General features: G+C 41.5%; 1 protein-coding gene across 1 annotated transcript in view; it reads right to left on the bottom strand.

Moving 5' to 3' along the window:
• Positions 1-12,937, bottom strand: part of Ankrd22 (ankyrin repeat domain 22) — a 29,660-nt gene extending 16,723 nt beyond the window's left edge. Inside the window, exon 1 of the mRNA XM_059253763.1 lies at positions 12,889-12,937. Within this exon, the coding sequence (XP_059109746.1) occupies positions 12,889-12,937 (49 nt within the window). The remainder of the gene's footprint in view (positions 1-12,888) is intronic.
• Positions 12,938-24,129: the final 11,192 nt, after the last annotated feature.

The raw sequence follows: 24,129 nt of genomic DNA, 5'->3' as shown, positions 1-24,129 counted from the left end.
GCCTTTGGATGCAGATTACCAGTGTCTCTCCAGGGGACTTCTAGGCCCTAGTCTCATCCGGGGCTATATCACTGATTCCCTCCTTTTTGCTTTTGTTTGCTGGTGTCAAATTCCTTGAGCTTTGTTGGCTCTGGCATCCCAGGCTCTGTAGCCTACAAGTAGCCATTGTGGGATTTTTTTCAGCCTCTGATTGTGTACACTAATCTAATAAAAATCCCCTTAAAAATTATAGATGCAGTCTATTGGTTCTGTGCTTCTGGAGTACTAAGTCTGCTCTGGAGAGCCTGGGAGCAGGTGACTTTAAAGGTATATTCTCTTGTTCAATTTTTAAATCATTTTACAACAGTTTATCTTCTTGTTTCTCTTTAAATTATTATAAATTTCATAATTCTGGACCATATTCCAAATAGGACACCAGCCAACTGGTAATTACTGGCAGTTGTTTCTAATTGCCCAAAGTTCCCACAAGTCCCCATTACACCACACCTAGTCCATTTCAACCATCCATGCTGCCTGCCTGGCTCCTACTCCCAAGATCAAATCCCTTTTCTTAGATTCTTTAAAATCTTTACTGAATAAAACTAAAAATAGGAAGATCAGAAGACAGATAATTATATTAAGAGTTACTAGGGGCTTTCTCAAGGAATATTATTTAATTACGGCCTGATCTTCCCTTTGGTCTCTCCTATGCATCCTGTAACCTGAACATACTTTCTATTTTTGAAAAGTAAGTGATAGAGGCCAGGGGAAGCTCAGTGTTAGAGCTGATGCTGAATGTATGCAAAGCCCCGGGTTCACTTTCTAGCATGTGTGTGTGTGTGTGTGTGTGTGTGTGTGTGTGTACAAAAATAAACAAGTGTGTACCTCACTGTGATGGTTTGAATGAGAATGGCCCCCATAGGTTCATATATGTGCATGCTTAGTCCCCAGTTGGTGAATGGTTTGGAAGGATTAGGAGGTGTGGCCATTTGGGAGTAGGTATTGTAGGGATGTGACAGCCAGCCCTAACCTGATGGCACTGTGTAGTTGGCTGCTGTATCCCAGTTAATTAGTGACACTCCCTCCAGAGTGCTCAGACCTGGATAATAATTTATGCATAACTCCCGTGTGATGGCTAAAGAAACGTAATATGGTACCAGGCATCTCTAAGGGTCCTGCAACACCTGTAAGGGCCTCGTGACCTGCAGGTGAGATAAGATGGGCTAATGGTGTTCCTGCTGTGAAATATTTAACCTATTTGTCCGGTGGGACTGGGATGAAGTGGTCTTTTTATTACTATACAAACGAGAGGAGTAAACCGATTTTCTTGCTCAGCTGTGGATTTCATAGGTAATTGTAATGTTTACCTTTGATATCCACCTTTATAAACGGTTGGGATTTCTGGCCACTCCCTCAGCTGCATGACAGCTCATGTGCAGTTCAGTAGCCAAGTAAGGGGCCTTATGTCCTCCGTAATCTGAGTGCTGCGTGATCACACAATCTGCGCATGCGTGGCTTAGCTCGATGAGCCTATACGCGCATGTGCAGGGGAATCCATAAGAAGTGGGGCACAGACCCCTCCTCGTCCTCTTCTCTTTCTCCTTCTCCTCCTCACACCCTCTTTCTCTGCAAGGGTCTCTTCCACAGGCCTGGTCACACTCTCTTCTGTCCCTCCATCCTCCTAATAAAACTCTGCTCTGATAATTGGTTTTGTCATGCCTCGTGACTTCTTGCAGAGTAAAAGCGCCTCAATAAAACCAACATAAACCCCTCCTTTAGCCCCCTTAGGTATGGCATGTTTGGCTCTAAGGCTGTCATCCTTCTGCTAGCAGTTAGAATAAATTCATTTAATATAAATTTGAATTGAGTCTTAGTCTTTGGTCTTTCTCAGGGGATTCAAACTTTCGCAGTGTGGCCTTGTTTCTCTAGCAATGGCTTTGAGTTTTTCTCTCTGCCTGCTGCCTACATATCATGATATAGCTCTCAGCTACTACCCCAGAGCCGTGATAATAATGGACTGACTCTCTGAAATGGTAAGCAAGCCCCTAATTAAATGCTTTCTTTAATAAGAGTTGTCACAGTCATGGTGTCTCTCCACAGCAATAAAACAGTGACTAAGATAACTCACTATTCTGTATGGTCCAGAGGATTATCTACACTAGCCGTAGTTTGGTTTCAAATGAGCCAGTTTACTAAGCAAGTAGTGAACAAAAGGAAAAGAACAGATATGCAAGTGGCAGGTAGAAGCAGAGTGTAGATAGCAAAAGATTAAGTCAGAGTTCACATCTGAGACGGCTGAAGTGGATGGATTGAAAGAACAAACCAAGGTCACGCCATCAAATCGAAGGCTTGCAAATGTCTAGCAGAAATCGACTGGGGAGGCTGAAGCAGTCAGCTGGGGTTCTCAACTGAGCTCTCTCTCTGTTAGTGAGTCTCCCATGTTGAACTTCCGGTTTCTGCTCGTTGTCCACCTAGCCAAAGGCATTTTACACCATGGGGACAACAACTGTAACTTCTGATGGAAATCATTTACCTTCCAGTTGTCCTCAAGGACACGATCTTTTATCCTTGACCTATTTTGCTGTTCCTTCAGTAACAGCCAGCTAGGCAAACTGTCCCTGGACAGGGGGTCTTGGAGAACACTTAGAGACTAACACGCTTGAAATGTGGGAGGGGCGACCCCCACTTCCGGGGCCAGCTCCTCAATGAGCTTAAACAGCAGAGGTTGTTTTCCAGAATAATGTACATCACACTCCCTAAATCGAAACCCACAAGTAATTTCTCAAGCGTGAGCTAACAACTGAAAAGATTCCCTGCTGTTTTGCACTGTTTCCAGTAGGGGGCAGCTCGGTGTCAGGAAAGCGCACAGCAGGGGAAGAGAATTCCACCAGAGAAGTGGTAGTGATTGGCCTGTCAGTGTCTACAAGTGCTCTACAGCGTAGAAGGGTGGCTACAGTTTGAAACAATTTATTATATATTTTATAAGCAAACAGAAAAGAGGGGTTCAGAGGTTCCCAACATGGAGAAATGATAAATGTTTAAAGAGATGGCAGAGACACTCTGATTTTGTCAATGTACATTGCACAAGAGTCAAATTACTCCATTGTACTTCTTAAATATGCAGTTTATATTAGATAAAAGATTTAAATTAGAAAAAAAATCTGATAAAGTAGAAAGTAAACAAGAAGACAGTATCCATTTGGGCAGAAAGAAAAGCTGTTTTGGATTATTGAAGGTCATGGAACCTAGAGGCACTTTAGATTAGAGTAGTCCCACCTGGAAAATTACCTTGCAAACTCTGCAATTTTCCTGTATGCCCAGCACCAACCCTCCTTCGGGGCTCATTCCCCTGTTCAGATCCTCACTGCTCTCTACCCATGACTGTGTTATCTCTCTCTGTCTCATCCATCCGGTCTCCAGCTCACCCTCCCAACCCAGTAGCTGCTCATCACATCCCTGCTGAAGACCCTCCTCCATGGCCAGTCAGGATGCTGTCCTTAAGTAGACAAAGCTGCTTCTCAATTCTCATAAATCCTGTCTCTCTAACTACTTTTCCTACTGATCCCTTAGCTTCACCTTTGGTCCAAGTTAATCAATCCTGTTTGCTATGGTTTAAATGTATCCTTCAATTTTCTGTATCAGAAATATGATCCCCAGTGTGGTAGTTTGAATGCAATTGGCCCCCATCATCTCATAGGGAGTGGCACTATTAGGAGGTGTGGTTTTGTTGGGGTGGATTTGGCCTTGTTGGAGGAAGTATGCCACTGTGGGGCAGGCTTTAAGAGTTCCTATACTCAGGATACCACTGAGTGTCTCTGTCGACTTCCTGTTGCCTGCAAGATGTAGGACTCTCAGCTATTTCTCTAGCACATCTGCCTGCATGCAACCATGCTCCCCCACCATGATGATAAAGGATTGAATCTCTGAAATTGTAAGCAAGCCACCCCAATAAAATATTTTTCCATTATATGTGTTGCTGTTATCATGGTGTCTCTTCACAGCAATAAAAACCCCGAGACGCCCAGTATGGTGATGCTGAGTGGTGGGCACAAATATCAGGTTTTTGGATCAAGATGACATGACTCTCATGTCAATAACAATGAATGCATTCCTTATTTTGGTGGTGGGTTTTTTATATTTTAAAAGGCTAAGTCTGCTTCCGGTCTGTTCTCTTGCCCACCCTCTCTTTACCTTTCTGCCATGGAACAATGGAACCCTCACCGAGTACTGACCCTCAGCCTTACACTTCTTTTTTTTAGTGGTGAGCCAATACATTATAAATGATCTGTAATTGTTGTATCACCTAAAAACAGACCATTAGTGTTATTGGCAGTCATCTCCCCAACTAGTCCGCTAGCAACATGAGCGCAATTATTGTTGTCCACACTTTCTCATTGCATTCCAGCACCTAGCACAGGGTGTGACACCTCATGGGCATTCAACATCTACGTCGTGAGTAAATAAATGAATGAGTGAATTCTGAAATGAACAAACATTTATGGAGTACCTCAGCTATTCCCAAAGTCCTCAAAACCACCCTATAAGGTAAGTAATGTTTTTTTTATACTCACTACACTCAGGTGAAACTAGGAGAGATTGTTTCCTTATCTCAAGTCATATAGCTCATAATTGATAGAGACCTGTGTCAAACTGTAGAGCATAACTGTCATTCATTCTACCTCTAGATACTTCTGTCTTAAGTGTTTCTCTGGCTGCAAGACTTGCTGCCAACAGTAAGCTACGGTTTATACCCTCAGGATCCTGATCAGTCTTCTCATGCCACTGACCTGCTAGTGCTTGGCTATATATTCAAATGCTTTCCCCAAACTGACCTAGAATTAGCAGTATCTGAGGTAGAAAGAAATGCTGAGTATGGAGGCAGCTGCCTGTAATCTCAGGACTCAGGATACAGAAGCAGGAGGAACAAGAGTTTGAAGCCAGACTAGATCCCATAATAAATCTGAGGTCAGCCTAGCTACACAAAGAGACCCTGTCAGGAAACAACAACAACAACAACAACAATAAAAGAAAACAAAACAAAAAAACCTGTAGAGATACAACCTAACAGCAAAATAGGAAAGTTTCAAGAAAAAGGAAAGCTTTAGAACAATTTAGATGTGATCACTATTATGAAATCATCAGTTTCATATGACAGGGCAGGAACCAACCTTCTTTGAACAACTAGAATCAGGGAGAGGAAGTTACAGTAACTTTAGCAGGGAAAACAGTTAGTAAAAGCTAGTGAGTATATAGCACACAGAGTCTAGCCAGAATTCTGCACATTTTGGTGAGCAATGGTGCTTTCCAGTAATTACAAATACAAGCTTTGGATGTGAAAGTCCTGTGTTCTAATCTTCACTCTCCCACTTAGCAGAGGTGTTATTTGGACAGTTCACCTGGACACTTTAAACACTTGTGCACAGTTTCCTGCATCCACTAACCATTCCTTCTGCATAATGCTATAAAAAGAATCAAACCTGACTGTGTGGACGAAGCATTTTCTTCGGGACTGACTCATCTGAAACCCTCAATTAGTGCTAGAAACTTTTCTAATTATTGAAGCATAAGGATCCAATTAAGATGAGCAGGAGTGGTTATGAAATAGGAGATGATTGCTGAAAGAGAGTGCAGAAATAACAGGACAGGGCAAAAATGCATTAGCATGATGACCCAGAAGGAAAATTCTGGCTCCAAGGCCAAAGCGATGGAGAAAGGACAGATAAACTCAGTAGAGAGAGCTGTAGCTCGGCTGAAATATTTTTGTAAGAAAAATCTGAAGTTTGCTCACCACACTTTATTTTAATAGGCATTTGTCATAAGGATATAGACTGGTAAGCATAGCTAGGCAAAGGAATAACATTGATGTTTACCATGATGAATGGGTTAATGACATAGGAGACGGGGTGGAGACAAGGGTAGAAGAGACTCCTGAAACACGGGGCGGGGGAATTAGTGCAACCCTAATGACTAGTGTCATCAAATGTGTGATCACAGTCATAAACGACAGCTGGCTGAGCAGGTGTGGCAGTGTCTTCAGCCAATCTATGGCTGGAGAAGGGTGGAGTGAAGGATCCCTGAGTGGAAAATGGGAAACCTGCCCGTGAGCTGGGAAAATGCTGGTTTACCACCTCACGCATGAATTAGCAATGTGGAGAAGGGTGGACGGGAAAGACAGAAACCAGCAGAGGGGATGAGAGCCAAGTTAGATATGTGCTCTAGCAGGAAGAGTGGCGAGAGCAAGGCGCACGTGCTAGGAAACCATGAAGCCAGATTTAAACTACGGGGAAATCCGCTCTGTGCATCTCTTTGAGACGTACCAAAATTAATATTGCCCATAAGTACTAAGAGACTAGGAGTGAGGCAGATTCCCTGGTAGGCAGAAAGGTGGTAGAGCCCAAGTGGCTAAGTAATAAACATGGCAAATTTCCAAGATGGCTGACTTCCTCCTCACCCTCCTGATTTGAGGCAAAACCCTGACAGCTTAAAACAAGGCCTTATAGGCATTTGTCTCCCTCCAGCAGACCCCTTGCTGTGGCCTGGCTCAACCAGTTCAAACCGGATCAGGATTTGTTACACCACAGCCATGGGCCATTCAACCATCCTCAGAGACTTCAGAAAACCCAGCTGTCTAGAAGGGACTGGATTCTTGGCTTCCCAAGCGCCTCCCTCCTCCCTCCTCTTCCCCTCCCCGTGAGTCCTCATCTCCATCACCACCACCACCCCACCCCCGCCCCCCTGCTCTGCAGAGGGTCTTTGTCCCTGTCTGCTGCGCATGCATGTATCCTCACCCCAGTAAATAAGTGCCTTTCGTCAGCAGGCTCTGCTGCTGTTTGTGGTGTTTGAGATGGCTCACCGGCCACCTGTTGTTGCACTCAGGATTGCTTCCTGCCTTTTAGTTCTTTAACCAGCAGAGAAAATGCACTCCATCAAGACCCCTAGACTGCGCCAGTACCACACCTTGCCTTTCTAAGAGCAAAGTGCAAAATTCTGGCCAGAATATTTGTCGTTGTCTGTGTGCTTCAGGGGTTCTTCAGTTTGATCAGTTTGCATAATGGAATAAAACAGACACAAAGGGCATGGATCCTTATATGGTGTAGGTAAGCTTTCTTTCCTCTGACAACACTTAGGCTATTCTAAGACAATGGCAGTCTTAATAAAAAAAATAAAAATAAAAAAATAAAAAAATCCCGTTGGAAAGTTTAAAGTGGAAGCTGGCTCAGAAGGTTTCCCTGGACACAAACGGTTTTGTATTTAATGTAGAGAAGAGTTAAGTGAAGAAAAATTAAAAATGTTCTCTGTGTAAATTTCGAAGTACAACGGGGCTTAGGCTATTGTGGTTTTAGGAAAAACTGTGGGCATTATTTTATATATTCTCATTTGGGGAATGAACAAATCTCTGAAGAATTGGTTGAGTTACAGTGGCATGTCCCTGGGATCCCATGCAAGCTTTGGTCCACTTCCCCACCCAGCGACAGCCTGTTCCTTCAGCTCAATGCCCTGCAAAGTTTCCCAGGTAACACACGCCTACAAAGAACTAAAAGCATTCCCTGTGACAGATATTGATGCCCCTGACTTGGGCATGTGTGCTTAACTGAAAGCATTTAAACCTGTAATCTGTCCTTGGTATGTCCTTAGAATGCTGCTTTAAATACTCATGGTATTTTTCTTACCCTTTTTGAAAATTTTCAATTTGCTAGCCATAGGGTTTTTTCCTATTAAAATGGTTTCTGACCCTGGTGTGGTGCTAATCTCAGCACCACAGAGGCAGAGGCAAGAGGATCTCTGTGAGTTTGAGGACAGCCTGGTCTCCAAAGTGAGTTCCAGGACAGCTAGGGCTGTTACACAGAGAAAAACCAAAAAGAAAAAAGAAAAAATGTTTTTTTGATGAAGGAGCTGGAGAGAAGAGCTCAGATGCCTTGTAAGCACGAAGACTTGAATTCCATCTTCAAAACCCACATCGAAAAAAGCTAAGTATGACGCTACTCACTTGTCAGCCCAGTGCTGGGAAGGTGAGGTAGCCAGATCTCTGGATCCCACTGGCTATCCAGCCAGGCCCTGGCCAGTAAAAGCCTATCTCTAAAGACAGTGAACAACTCCTGAGGAAAAACACCCAAGGCTGTACTCTGGCCTTCCCATGCACATGCATCATATAACTAACACACACATGCACACACATATACACACACATACACAAACATACACACACATGCACTCACACACACACACATTTACTCGCACACACAGGCACACATACACACACACACACACACACACACACACACACACACAAATATGATAAGAGATATTACCGATAAACTTTGTCCAAGAAAGAAAATTTGAGTAGTCATACTGAGACAGATTGGGTGCCAAGATAGAGGCCAAAAAGGAAAAGGAAGACTTCTTGTAGATTTTAAGGTCACTGAGGATAACTTTAGAGAACAGAAGAAATGTGAAACTGTGTTTTGAGAATTTAGAAGTAGATTTGGAGTAGCAGAGACAAAACGACACAAAGGTAGAGAAAGAACCATAAGCAAAAGATTTCAAGAAACTGATCATATATATAAACCCTGGCCACAAAAGAAGACAGAAGATACACTGATAGGTGAGGAAGAGGAGAAATACTTGCTCATAGTGTGCTTATGTTATGGTGCTCTGCACAGCTGAAAAACTAACGTACAGAATTAGTTGAACCTAAGCTGATTTTTCTCTTAAACTCATCCACTACTCCTCTCTTTACTTAGAACATTCCAGCTGTTCTGGAATATTCTATATTCTTAACTGATGTCAGGTCTTCGCTCTTCTTGGGATCTGTAAGGTATCTGGCAGTTTCAGCAACATGGGTCAGCCACAAAAAAGATTCTTGACCACTGCACCTAAGGGACCATTTCCTAGCCCACTTCTGGCAGTATCACCTTGCTTTATTTTTTTGAATTATGCTTTTCATTATAGTAAGTGGGCATTTTTACTGCTTCCAGGAGAGTGAAGTAGCCAAGATATTTGTTTGTTTGTTTTGTTTTTAATTTTCAGAGTCTCTGGGTCAGCCAGTTGTGGAGAACACTGCCCTCTATGAACTCGTGTCTGCCATCGGGCCATCCCTGCTGCTTCCAGGTTACCTGCTGGTTATCCTTCTGCCTTTCAGACTGTGCTGTTTGCTCCTCAGGCTCATTTCCCAGGAAGCCCTTTAGCGTTCCCTACCACAAAACAAATGCCCAGAACCACAAGTAGCTCCCAGGCCAGGCCCTTTTCCAATGGAGATGGTTGAGTCTCCCTAACTAGACTGTTGCTTTCCTAAAATTGGACTTCTGTAGGGGTGTGTGCCTAGAACATGGATGAAAATCCCTTCTTAACTAATGCACAGACCCACCTGACCTGGCTGAAAAGTAAGGGTCAGGAGAAGAGGTTCAGGTTTAGAAATTAATATAATATGTGAGAATTAGGTCAGTGTTTGAACTTTGTGATTATAAATCCTAATTAAGTATTGTAGTATCTTAAAGCATGGCTCGGGTCCCATTTGAGAATATTTGGGCATCTGGTGAAAGTATTGTGGCTGCCTCAAAGATCTCTAGGAGATGCTGATGCACAGAAGGGCTGGGAAGCCCTGCAAGGTGAGCAGAACAACTTCTGTAGTGAAAGTGAGCAGTAACAGCATCGCAGCTTGTAAACTCACACTAGCTGAGGACTATTCAACTGAGTTACATCCCCCAGCCCTGGTAGCAAATGCAGATTTCTCCCCTGACATCAAAGGGAGATTCTACATATTGAGAAATCATTTGCCAAAAGCAAAAACACCATATTTCTGCAGTGACTAAGATTTTCTCGGTGACTCACGAGCTTCAGTTTGCCAATCCTGAAGCAGACTACCGAGAAAAATAACAGGGAAGGGCCTAAAACCTGCCTCCCCTTGCAATACAGCCACAGTATTTGTTTCAACCATACTCCACACTTGAGTTCTGTATTATTGCTTATGAGATTCGTTAGTGGTATTTGTATATGGGTATACTTTAGATTTCATAAAAAATTTCATATTAATATATGTTATCCCAGCCCTATTTCTTTTGCAGTGAACTAAATAAATCTTTCTTTTAAAAAAATTTCAATAGGAAAGTAAAAAGAAAACTCCAATTTATTATTTTGTCCTTGAGATAGCTGAAAAATTAAACATTTATGTCACTTTGGGATCTATTCTCACTTCTACTTGGAAGTAGTTAAACATGCCTGACCTAGCCTGTACTTGCCTTGACTCAACTGCTTGACAGATCAACACCGAACTGACAGGCAATTACACTGCTTGGGTCTCTGATAGACACTTAAAAACCACAAGCTACTCACAGTACTGTTTGAGGGGCCATCTACATATACATGGAATTGGAGGGCCAAAATGCATGATCTTAACCTGCATTTGAACGAAATTGGGGTTATCTCCATGCAAATAAGGGTCTGATTAACACCCTCTTTGAGACAGAGTTCTGTCTTTCAGGACGGTAGTGAACTACTCACACCCACCAGAGTTATCTGGCATTCCACTCTTTGAAACTAGTTTTCTGAATCCTACATGAGATGAATCAGAACTCTGGAGTGGCTGTCCTAAAAACTTCACTATAAACAAATTTCTCTTGCTGACACCTAGATAATTTACCAGAGTGGAACCTTAGTACATTGTATGTTTTGCCGTCCTCCTATATGTGTGACCTCTTCATGAGATCAAAATCACTGAGCAAGTCATTCCCAGAATGGTAAGATGAGCAAACTGTGCATTTAGTCAAGAAACACACACACCTACACACACACACACACACACACACACACACACACTCAAACACCCATGCTCACATAGTCACATTCATGCTCACACATGCACATTTGAAGTAGGTACCAAACAACTACCTTTCATACCCGAAGATCAAAATCAAAGAAGTTCCCTTGAGCTTGGAGAATGGAATGCAGATTAGCAAGTTAATTGTGTCAGAGAGGGAGTAAGTCATGAATAATAATAATAATAATAATAATAATAATAACATCACTGTATCTCTGCTACTCTTGTTCAAACATCACCCTTTGAAACATTACAAATGTATTTGATTCTGGTAAGTGACTTTCAATGTGGGAAAATGTCATGTCTATCAGCTATGAAAAGGAATTAATCAAAATACCAAAGCTGTACTGCCTGTCACCTCTTGTGTATTTGATAATCTGTATTAATAATTACCAGAGTTGAACTTCCTTTCACATAACAAGCTTAAAGGAGTTACTTTGTTCGTGGGTTCCATAGAAAAGCCTGCCAATTTTTGAACTTTTAGAAAATCCAGTTAGGTACAACTTTCTCTTGCCCTCCCCCAAGTGTTAACTGAGACACAATATAGCTGCAACTCCATTATTCAAGGTTTGGATGTCCTCTACAATTAGGATGTCAGAAAATGTATATCCCATCGTGCTCAACTTAGGTCTAGCTAAAACCTTAGTATTTCAAGCTAACTTGTGCTGAAATATTAAAAAATACTAAACATCCCAGCACAAAAGAACTTCCTGACTTAATACCCACAAGAAAAATTAAACGGAATTGAAAAGAAGACATAATGACAAAGCTAGAAAATTATATGTGAAAAATAGGAGCAATTGTTTAGCCCCTTTGGATTCCTATGTTCAGAAATATGACGTACCTCAGAATATAGGATCCCCATGCCGGTTCTTCCTGGGTTTGCTCCCCCTCTACTGTGCAGTAGTGAATCTTCTGGAGGCGTTTTTTAATTAACATTAAATTTCTTCCCGGAAAGAAATGTCCCTGGAAGTCCAAGGCGGTGGCGAGCCCTCTCTTTCCACACCTGGGAGTGCTTTCCCAGCAGTCTGACAGCAACACACCTTGGAGAGAGACTGGCTGATGGAGCCAAGGCATTGGTTTACCAGGTAATGATCCCAGAGCTGTATCATTGTTACAGCCAGGGGAACCGGTTTCTGAGTCATGTGCACTCTGCCAGTGGAGGCGTCCAATAAAGAAGGAAGCAAAGGTGGGGCGCTGGGTGGAGGAACTTCTCAGACTAGCAGGAAGAGTTCAAAATAGGACGCTGTGTTTAGGAAATTTCTTAATCGAAATCTAGCGTTCAGTGGCCATTATGGTCGGCATACTCATTAGTGAGTGTTATGGGGTCTAGTTGGACAAATAATCCTCAAAATACTCAAAACTAATTTCTAGCAATTAATACCTTTGCCAAGCCATGTAAAGACTCCTATCAGCTAATAAATTAAACTTAATTTATTAATGTTTAATTTTAATTGACATGTGCTAATTACATACATTTACATGCAGTACTATGTGATAATTCAAAACAAGTATTATATATCATGGTTAAATAAGAGTAATTAGCATTTCCGCATTTCAGTATAATTCCTGTGCATTGAGAACCTTCAAAGTCCTCTCTCTTACTTCTTTCTAAGAATAAAATGCATAATAAGTCACTCTGAGGTGCTGTGGAACACTAAGCCTGACTCCCTCTCAAACTCTATTATGATACCTGTTACTCAGCCTCCTCCATCTCCACCAGCACCATCCTGAATTGCAGAGGTCACTGTCCTGCTCTCTTATTATGGTGCTGTGGAGATCAGCCAGCACCCTCCTCTAAGTTCTTTTGTGTTGGGTAAAACTGCCTTGCCCAAGAGAGACTTCATTTTACAGGCAACATTTGACTCCACTGTGAGAATGGTGAATGACTGTTCATCTTGCTGAACAGATAAGCACCACCTGAGAGGTGCAGACTGACTGCTAAGTAGTTTATTCCTGAAAGGAGGAAAGATGTCGTCCTATGCAGTGGTCATTGTGAACTGGGACTGCACAAGCCCATGGGTATATTGAGATCATTAAGATGAGACTGAGGACTTAGCAGACACTCCAGACTGAGGAATGGAAGCAACTCTCACCTGGACTGATGGTGATGCCCCCCAGATCATTCATCTGACCTCCTGCCATGTTCATCAAGAGACCAACAGAAGAGAACTCATGATTGCCCCAAGATTTCAGCTCAGCTCAGTCCCTATCCTTGATGCTGCCAACCTCAAGTTTCTATCCATCCATCTCCTGGTCCTACCTTTCCCTGTCCAGTCGCTGTGATCTAGGTCACATGTCTCATGTCTGAAGCTCCCCTCTGACCCCGCAGCCTGTGTCTACCACCACTACAGCAGCAGGGGCTCTGGCAGACTGACTGCTTCCTTATTCCTGCATAGACTCTCTGATAGCAGTGATATATGTGTGACATACAATGTGTGTGATCTGAGAGGGACTATTAGTAATTGAGATTGGAGCAAAAGAATCCGTGCTTGTCTCATGGAAAGGGGGACGTTTGGGCAAAGTGCTGCCAGTAAAACAGATCTATCTTGTGAATTTGTTGTTATTAATGGAGGATGACATTGGAGAAAGACACAAATGTGTTCATCTATGTTTCTGACATAACAGGCTAATGACACATGAAAATTCCTAAATTGTTTTAAATGTCTCAATATTGTTTCTAAAACCAGTTGCTGAATTATACATCTAAACATTGACTCATCAATTTATTTTGTCACACATGCTAATATGCTAAATCCCTTAAATATTATAAACATTTTATGTGTTCTGTATAGTAGCAATTATTTACTTTTTCTCTTAAAAGTACTGCTTTAGGTGGCTCATTGATCTAGGGGTATGATTCTCGCTTAGGGTGGGAGAGGTCCCAGTTTCACATCCCAGACGAGCCCAAATTTATAGTCCATACAACAATAAATTGTAACCTGGAAATACAGAACTCTGGGAACACTTTTTAAAAAAGTACTGCTTTAGACTTCTCCAGAATTAAACATCCCTTTCCACACTTTTGTACATACCTATGTAAAAGACAGTGTTGTTGTTGGTTGTTTTTGCTCTTTTAGGGGGACCACCACCCAGCTCCCAAATAAATCACACACAGAGGCTTATTCTTAATTATAAATGCCCAGCCTTAGGTTGGCTTGTTTCTTGCCAGCTTTTCTTAAATCACCCCATCTATCTTTTGCCTCTGGGCTTTTTCCTTTCTCTATTTCTGTATACCTTTCTGTACTTCTTACTCCATGGCTTGCTGTGTAACTGGGTGGCTGGCCCCTTGAGTCCTTCTGCTTTTCTTGCTCCTAGATCGTTCTTTTTTTTTTCCTCCTAGATTTCTCCTTCTGTTTATTCTCTTTGCCGGCTATCCCTGCCTATCCTTTCTCCTGCCTCGCTATTGACCATTCAGCTCTTTATTAGACCATCAGGTGTTTTAGACAGGCACGGTAACACAGCTTCACAGAGTTAAACAAATGCAATATAAAAGAGTATAGCACATCTTTGCATCACTGAACAAATCTTCCATGGCATAAACAAATATAGCACATCTTAAAATAATATCCAACACAGTGCAACAATTTCAAGCTGATTGATATGGCTCATGCATGCTAGGCAAGTGCTCGACCACTGAACTATGTTCTTAGTCCTCTTGAGTTATTTTAATGATTGTCTTAAGAAGAATTACATACCTCTATTCTGAGGTTGCCATTGCCAGCCTCCCAAGAGTTTAAGAATTAGTTAATTCTTCTCTTAAAGGAAACAGATGCCTATAATACCCACCAAAATTGCAGTTGATGTCCTCTTCAGTGTGGTTTGATTTTGTATTTCTTCCATTTCCTACTACACTTAGGCATCTTCACCCACCCTTTCTCTACTGGAAAAGTCATTCTCTGAAGCAAACTCTTTGTGACCCTGTAAGGACCCATTTGTCACATCTTTGTCGCTCTCCTTTGATTTCTGATATCTTTAAGCATCTTACCATTGGCTTAGAAAAATTAAAAAAAAAAAAAACATTCACCCTGTCTCCACTGGGAAATTCATTCTTGGAAGCAAATCTTTTGTAGCCCTGTAATAAGCCTTGTAGATTCTTTCAACTGATTTGTGAAAAAAAGAACTTTTCATTTACCTGCCCCACAGCCAAGGTTGCTGCTCACTTTTCACCCAAGCCTCCCTACCGGACTGAACCGTAAAGGCTTATTTAAGAGGTGTTCTACGAGCACCACAATTCATCTAGTTGGAGTCTCCATGCCTTGTTGATGCCATCTAGTTTTAAAGGAACCGTATACATTTTATAACTGTGGGAAAAAAAAGTAACTGTTTCAATGGAGGATTAACTCTGAAACAAAACAATAAAAAGGCAGTTGATCCATACAATTTGTAAAACACAGTAACTCTAGCTCACTAGATCCTAACCATGAGAACATCAGGTATGTTGAGTTAAATTTAAGCTTCAACTTTACGAAATCACATGGAACACTTCATGCTAAAAGATACTGCGTTGTTTCACTGAAAACTAAAGACCTTTGGCAATGCCTGAAGATGCTTTGATGTCACACCTAAGGCCTAGGAGGTTGCTGTAGGGCAGGTGGAGAGCAAGGACATTGCCGAGCATACCACAGCACACGAGGCAGCTCCTCACTGCAGGGTCTGTCCAGTCTACAATGGTGGTCAGGTAAAACAATCCAGGTCTGAACTAACGAGTCAGTTAGAGGTGAAGGAAGAGAATTTAAACAGCAATGGTGTTAAAATACAAAGTAGAAAACTGATCTCAGAATAAAGCCTGCTAAAACCATAACTATTAAAGAAGCATGTGAGGGTCACTTTGCCAAACTGAGCCCATTAGTACAAAGTCATGTGAGAAAAAGAAGTTCCAGAAATATTTTCTGTCAAGAAATAATGTCTGAATCAGACACTAAGGTCTTAAAGTTAGAAGCTCCCATCAGGTCCTGTCTATAGAAGAAGACAACATTGGCTACCCAACAACCAACTCCCTGTGAGGAAAGGCAGGCTCCTGTAAGCTGTGTGGTACAGACTTCTGCCAGAAAGGTTTAGTAGAGCGATCATGGACACTCGGGCTTTTCATGAGTTCTCCAGCATTGTCTAATGGCTCCTACGGAAAGGGATTAAGTACAGGAATGTGGTAATCAAAAATGATTCATATCAGTAAAGTTTAATCTGGCTACTGTGTCAGGGTGGATGTAAGGCCACTTCTTTCTGCAATTCTCTTTCTTATGGATGTTCTATATTCTGTCTTTTAACTGAAAATTAAGTACTGGATCCAGAGGCCAAATTGCAATAAAAAACACTGATTTACCTCCTTTTAAAAAGCAAACTGAGGGGGAAAAAAAACTGAGGGGCTGGAGGTATGGCTCAATGGTTAAGAGCACTGGCTACTCTTCCAGAGGACCTGGGTTCAATTCTCAGCACCCACATGGCAACTCACAACTGTCTGTAACTCCAGTTCCAGAGGATTGGGCACCCTTGCACAGACATACATGTAGGCAAAACACCAATGCACATAAAATAAATAAATCTTTAAAAAAAAAAAAGCAAACTGAGACACAATACAGTTTTAAAGACTTCATTTAAACACTGAGCCTGGTGGTACATGCAAGTAAGCCCAGGTTCTCAGGAGACTGAGACAGGAGATTAGTAAGTTCAAAGCCAGCCTCACTCAGCTACAGAGTAAATTCAGGTCATCCTGTGCCGAGTACTGAGATGTTGTCTCAAATAATAAAATACAAAATTTAAAAGAAAAAGCAAAGATGTGGCTCAGTGGTAGAATGTTTGCTACTGGCCTAGAACACACAAAGGCTTAGATTTAAATCCAATACTATAGAAAGAAGAGGGCGGGGTCAATCATGCAAACAGTGCTTCCCAAACTAAGCAGCTACGAATCAGAAATTGTTCAAGGAGCCCTTGGAGGGCATTCCAGGGGAAGGTTTTCCTGTGGCACACAGAGAGAGAAAATGGTAGCAGCCATTGGTTGTAATCATAGGGCTGCCATATTGTCTATCATGTGGGGAAAGTCTCCAGTTATACAATGCATCTGGCCGTTTCCAACCAGGTTGTTCTTCAGTTTTGTTTTCCCTTACTGTAAGAATTTATAAGAAATATCCCAATTTAAATGTTATCTCTATTTGCAAATCAAACAAAGTTATCATTACTTATGGGGCCCGCAGGCTGTTTCTACTAAGGCATTCATCAGAGATGGTCCACAATTTAATGTAATACTTTAAACATTTCCAACTTAAATAGTCTTGCCAATTTTTAAATTAATTTAAAAATTTTCAGTAAGTAAGAAATTTGGGAAAATGGAGAATTAGCTAGTGTCAACCAGCTCTTAAATCAGGAAATATCAACATTGTACATTTAAATATAAAGTAGGTCACATCGTTGTTTAGCACTTAAGCAACATGTACTTAATCCTGTGGTGTGTTTTATTCTGTGTCACAATCTTCTGTGTATTCACATCAATTGTGATCATTCTAACGGAAAGACAAAGAGGCCATGTCATATTCAAAGGTCCCTGGTCATTGGAGTTTATGGTTTGCATATCCTAATTTGTGAGCTATCAACATATCCTAGGCAAGAAATTTCACTTATATTTCTTGGTTTAGAAAGAAAAGAGAGCCAGGCATGGTGACTCACATCTAGAATCCCAGCACTTGGGAGACTGAGGAAGGAAAATCAAGAGTTCAAGGCCAGCTTGAGCTACTTAAGAGTCTGTCTCAAGCTGGATGGTGGTGGTGCACGCCTTTAATCTCAGCACTCGGGAAGCAGAGCCAGGCAGATCTCTGTGAGTTCAAGGCCAGCCTGGTCTACAGAGTGAGATCCAGGACAGGCACCAAAACTACACAGAGAAACCCTGTCTCAAAAAACTAAAAACAAACAAACAAACAAAAATAGGTAGATAGATAGACAGACAGACAGACAGATAGATAAAAAAAAAAAAAAAAACAACTAGGAAGTAACTCTATTGTTGATCAATTTTTTTTTACTGGATGGAATTTTCTGGAAACAGTTACCTACTTTACAAACTCCATTTACTCATCCAGTGGCTCAGGAATTAGCTAGATGTCCTAACACTGTAAGTCTGTTTCCCAGGAAAGTGAGTTTCACAGCATGAGACTGGGTGTGAGTTTACCAGCTCAAACAAGGGGAACAGAGAGCTGCCTCCTTGTTGCATGATAACTTTTCTTTCCTTCTGGTGCCTTTTATATTTGAAAGTAGCCTTGTAGGGGGTCAGTGTTGATAGTGTACATTATCTGTTACTTTTAGCTTACTTTAAGATAAAGAATTATTGAGTGATTTGGGGAGAAAGAGGACTTCTTTTTAAAACTTGACTTGCTAAGGTCAGGGCTGTTAGTCCTAAATTGCCCAGGTTCCTGTCTTTGCTCTCTTGAAGTTGATTTACTTTCAGCCTTGGGCAAAGTCCAGATCTTCTCAACCAACCACTCACCACAGATTGAGAAGTAGTATCCTGAATCATTCTATCAAATCAACAGGCCGTTACTTTTCCTTAATTACTTCCTTAATCATTCATTAATTCATCAAAACAAGTGAACAAACTTATTCACTGACTCACAATAAAATGTTTTATCACAGTCAAAAAATTGGCTTAGCAAGTCAAGTTTTATCACAGTCAAAAAAGTATTTGAAGGACATAAGCCAGTTCTTGGTCCATGGCCTCCATTTTATAAGGAGCTTAGCCTACTGATTCATAGAAATTGTCTTTTGTTTTTATTGATCAATTAATTGATTGGTTGATTTGACACAAAGTCTTGCTCTAGCTCAGGTTAGCCTTGAATTCACAAATCCAACCTGTCTCAACCTTTCTGAGTGCTGGGATTGCAAGTATGAACCACTATGTCTAACCAGACTCTTTCTTTGGTGTCCTTAACCTCTCTTTCTCTTCTGTAGTTTATATTCCTTGTCCCTACAATTGTGACTGGAGCCCAGTGAGCGATGAAGAGTTTAAAGAGGCCAATGAAACTGCGGCAGATAGGAAATCTACGTGGCACTTGAAGAATAAAAACACACATCTTTATTTTTAAGCAAATGTGTTATTTAAATTTTTATTTGCCGGACGGTGGTGGCGCACACCTTTAATCCCAGCACTCAGGAGGCAGAGCCAGGCGGATCTCTGTGAGTTCGAGGCCAGCCTGGGCTACCAAGTGAGTTCCAGGAAAAGACGCAAAGCTACACAGAGAAACCCTGTCTCGGAAAAAAAAAATTTTTTTTATTTGTGTGGGTATGTATAGGGTGTGGGGGGATATGGGTATGAAATGTGAGCAAGAATTTTTGGAAAGAAGCTATGTCTATAACAACTGGTTGCCTAATATAAAGAGCTTGGATACTGCAGGTCCAGAGCCTAATTACACTTTATCTTGGGCTAGCTTTAGCCCCCTACATAGGCATTCCTTGACCACCTCTATGTCAAACTAACATCATGTACCTAACAAATAAAAAACCTTTTTAATCCATTAACCTAGTAGACCACTAACTTACACCTCCCCAAAAGCTAAAAATGTCATCAGTTTACAAGAGAGATTCTCCCACCTTGAGGTAACGCCTGCCTCTCTGATGTTTCCACCAATGTTCTTTGAAAAGCCTTAATTTATGATTCTCTTTGTTCTCTTGCTAGGGAACTGCTTCCACATCGGAAAGTTAGATTTGGGGGACGCCAAAATGTCTGTGATCAGGTCATGGAATAAATCATATCTTTCACACCTTTGAGAAGATAGCTGTTTCTTTCCACAGCAGAACCTACCTGTGGAGGCCAGAGGACAACCCTTAGGAGTTGCTGAGACAGGGTTTCTCCTTTAGTTTCTAGTTCTGTGCTGTACACTCCAGGCTAGCTGCCGCCTGATCCTCTGGGTGATGCCCCTGTCTCCATCTCCCATCTCATCATAGGGATGCTAGAATTACAGATGCTTGCCACTGTATCACACCTTTCACATGGGTTCTTAGGATTGAACTCAGCTTGGCAGGCTTGAACAGATAATGTTTTTACCTACTGGGTCTTCTTTCCAGCCCTAAAAAATATTCTGAGATGTGTATTTATCTAGGTTTCCCCACAAAGGGACATACAAACAAAGCGAATGTGTATCAGCCAGGCAAAACTGTGCCCTTGATCAAGAGGGTGTGTTACTCACAAAATGGGAAGATCAAGCACGCAGAGGCAGGCAGTGCGTTTGGGTTTGTTCTCATGAAGGTGGCAACTGTGTCTTTTCTCCATTGGTCAGAGTCCAGCCTCACAGTTTTCCCCAACAACTTTATGAGTTGGTGCAGGGGAAGTGAAGGAAAGAAAGTGGTGAGACTCGTAGATTCAGAGAATGAGGCAGGGCCTTGGTGTAAACAAACGTTTTACCAGGCAGGGGGATTAAAACATTTTCATGAAGAGTTGGAAGGTGGGGGAGATAAAAAGATTTTCATGAAAGTCTTACAAGGTAGTGAAGGTGAAAAGATTTGAGTTGCTTGTTTTAAGCAAAAGTTTCAACGTTTCAAAGAAAAAAATAATAATTAATGTTTCTTACGCTGAAGAAATGCAAAAACTTTTAATGCCTTTACCCCTTTTATCATTATTATTATTAGCATCATCCTTATAATTGTGCAACATGCCTGTGAATAACCCCAGAGCTTGTAAAATGAAAATCCCTCCACCCAATCAGAGGTGATGAATCAGTCTCTAAGCTAGAGATCTAAAACTAGGATTGGGCAACTTGATGGGTGGGCAAAGCCTGGAAGAAGGTACCCCAATGATAATCCTAACAGTTTACCTGGCTTCAAATGTAGTTTTGAATTTGTATCTAAATGTGCTGGAGTTTAAGAGTCTGAAAATTCTTCAAATAGAACAAAGGACATTGAACAATGAGTGGCATCCATTACCTTCTTTCCCAACTCTGAACAGCTAGCCTTGGAGGGATGCCTTTGAGCCAGGGCTACGATCTCATCTGGATCCAGGCATGAAACCACATGATCTCTTACCATACATAATCTGTAAAAATCAGAACAGGTTATGGAACATGGATTTTGACCTGCTAAATTTCCTAGACACTACTGTACTCTCTTTTTAGGTTGTTTTTCTTATTTTGATTCATACCTTCTCAGTGTAAATGATATTGCTCCCCCAGGAGGAAGATGGTCAGAAAGAAAAACAAGACAGTTCATTTACTGTGTGACAGACTACATATGAGATCTCAGTGACAAGTAACTTGAGGATGGCTAGAATTGGAGACTTTAGACCAGTGGTTCTCAACCTTCCTAATGCTGTGATGTTTAATACAGTTCCTTATGTTGTGGTGACCCCCAACAATAAAATTATTTTCATTACCACTTCATAACTGTAATTTTGCTACTGTTATGAATAATATGTAAATATTTGTTCTTTCTGATGGTCTTAGTTGATCCTTGTGAAAGGGTCATTTAGCCGCCAAAGGGGGCAAGACCCATATGTTGAGAACAGCTGCTTTAAATCATTTACATATTGGAGAAAAAAGGGTACTAATGGGAAATGAATGGCTTTTTGGAAAGATAAGTGGGTTGTCAAGAGAATTGACATAATGTTTGTAAAACTATGTTTTATTGCTTTAATGCCAATAACACTTGCCTGGAGCAGGGATTTAGGGTAGATGTCATTTCCTCTCTGGAAGCAGATTGATCCTGAAGAGCATTCACAGCTGTCTTGTTTTCTAGGAGTTGGCTCTTTTAGTCAGAAGAAGGAAGACTACCAAGTTTTGCATGGCCATGGCTTTTGCATCTGTGGACTCTTGAAGACTTTAGCTTAAAATAACCTTCATACAAATATGGAATGTTTGAAGTGATGCATCTGGTCCTTTTCATTTACCTACATGGATATAGAATATATCTGTAGATCTAAAAGGATTAAGGCAATTAGGAACAAATTTCCTGTGTGGCTGGAGATATAGCTCAATTGGTAAAGTGCTTGCCTTGAAATCACAAAGACCTGAGTTGGATTCTCTGAATCCACATTAAAACCAAAGCAAAACAAACACAAAGGCCTGTACCACACATTTGTAATCCTAGCATTGAAGAGGCAAAGCTGGGCAAATCCCTGGAGTTGGTGGCCAACCAGCCTACCCTACCTGATGAACTTCAAAACAGTAAGAGATTTTGTGTCAAAAAATAAAGGGGGTGGACAGCAGATTAGGAACGACTTCTGAGGCTGTCCTTTGGCACACACACACACACACACACACACACACACACACACACACACATTCACACAGGTGGCTCATGAAGTCCTTAAATATTATACAATATTTGTTGTGCCAAGCAATAGACACACCCTTTACTTGTATTAACACCGTTCACATTGCCAACAATCCTACATATGAGGTACTAACAATCCTTTTAAAAGATGAGGACTTTGAGATACAGAGACCTGAAGCAACTTGCCCAAAGCTACACAATAAATGGTAACACAAGAAAGGAAAGCCAGGAGATTCAGCTTCAGAATCTTCTGTTTCAACCATTACAAGATGTGATCTTACTTCTTCTGCCCATGAACGTGTACATAATTAACTTATTTGCAAAATCCAATAGCTGGACCTTTCCGAGTTCATAAAACAGATTTCTTCAGTGTCATTTTTAACTACCTGGCATTTCCCTGCTGTAAGTAATAACCTTCATTTATTTAGCATACCAGAACCTTCCACCATGAACAAAGCACATCACATATTTTTATAGTTTAGACATAATATTTCCTTGAGACGCTAATGAAAACTGCTACCATCCACGATGCAGCCTAAGAACTTAATCCACATGGCCTCATTCAGTGCTTTTTTTACAATAACCCCATGAGATTGTTGCTATTATTATCCCCATCTCACTGATAAGGAAACTGAACCTCTGAGAGGTAAATTTATCCTCTCAAGATAACAGTCAGCAAGAGGCAGAGCCCAGACCCAAACTCAGCTCCACCTCTGCAGCACTCCTCTGTAAGGACAGCTGTGCATTCCAGCTACCCAGAGGACAGAGGGCGATGCCATTCCTTTTATCTCAATGGGTTTTATTTACTCCTGGTGGCTAGTAGACTCCCTGCTGCTGTGATGGCTTCATAGTTTCTTGATCATGTCTCATTGTACTCCCCTAAGCACAACTAGACCACTGATACTCCATATTAATATTTCTGATTTGAACTTCTTAATTTTTTTTTTTTAAGTCAATCAGACCAACTATTGTCCTGGCGTTACTAACTCTGGCCATCCAAATGCCAGAGCTGATAAATAACTAATACTTAGCATGCTTCTGTTTTATGATACTGTTTTGGGGAAGACATGAACAAATGTCTACTTACTTCAGATCAGGAACAGAGGACAAACCAAAGTGAGGGTGGAAACCACTGAAGTCCAACCAGGTGGACCAATGAGTTTATTAGGATTTGTCTTAGCTTATTTTCTATTGCTGTGATAAATACCATGACCAAAAGCAAATTGGGGGAGGAAAGGATTTATTTCATCTTACAACTTCCAAGCCACAGTTCATCACTGAGGGAAGTCAGGGCAAGAATTCAAGGCAGGAACTGAAGCAGATCCCATGGGGGAATGTTACTAACTGGCTTATTCATTATTGCTTGCTTAGCTTGCTTTCTTATATAACCCGGGGCTATTTGCCATGGTGTAACATTGCCTATAGTGTGCTAGGCTTTCCCCTAGCAACCACCAATCAAGAAAATATCCCACATACAAACCCACAGGCCAATCAGATGGAGACAGCTCCTTAACTGATGTTCCTTCTTCCAAGGTGACTCCAGTTTATGTCATGTTGACCAAAAAACTAACCAACATAGGATTTCTTGTACGGATATAGGTTAGGGATTATTTACAGGAACAGAAATGACTCAAAGTCAGCTGTGACACCAAACATGAGTGGCACTTCATGAAATCTGGAAACCTGGAGTGCAGCACACACCCTGCAGACAGCTCACTGGGTGTCTTCCAGGCTGATCTCAGCTGATCTGGCTTTTCCAGGAAGCTGGCCTTGTCTGGAAGTATCTCTCAGCAGTCAGTCCCCGTGGCTTAAATATGCTTCCAAAGGGAAGGGGCTGGTGAATCTGGCCAGTTTCGGCAATTTCCTGAAGCTATGGATTTGTTTCCTGAGCTTATGATGCTTTCCTGAAGGAAGAGAAGTTTCACCTCCTCCCGTTACCATCCTGCTGTTTCCCCTGCCCCTTAACATCATCCAAGCTTCCTTCCAAGGCTTTACTCTCAGATGAAGTTGCTGGACAGCAGCCTCTCTCTCAGAGCAAAGCTCTCCTGAAATCCACAGCTGCAAACAGCAAGAAGCAACATTTTAGCCAGTAG

This window comes from Peromyscus eremicus, chromosome 1 (genome assembly GCF_949786415.1).
Source record: "Peromyscus eremicus chromosome 1, PerEre_H2_v1, whole genome shotgun sequence".
In the NCBI taxonomy this organism is placed as follows: Eukaryota; Metazoa; Chordata; class Mammalia; order Rodentia; family Cricetidae; genus Peromyscus; species Peromyscus eremicus.
This window is presented reverse-complemented; position numbering and strand designations above follow the sequence as displayed.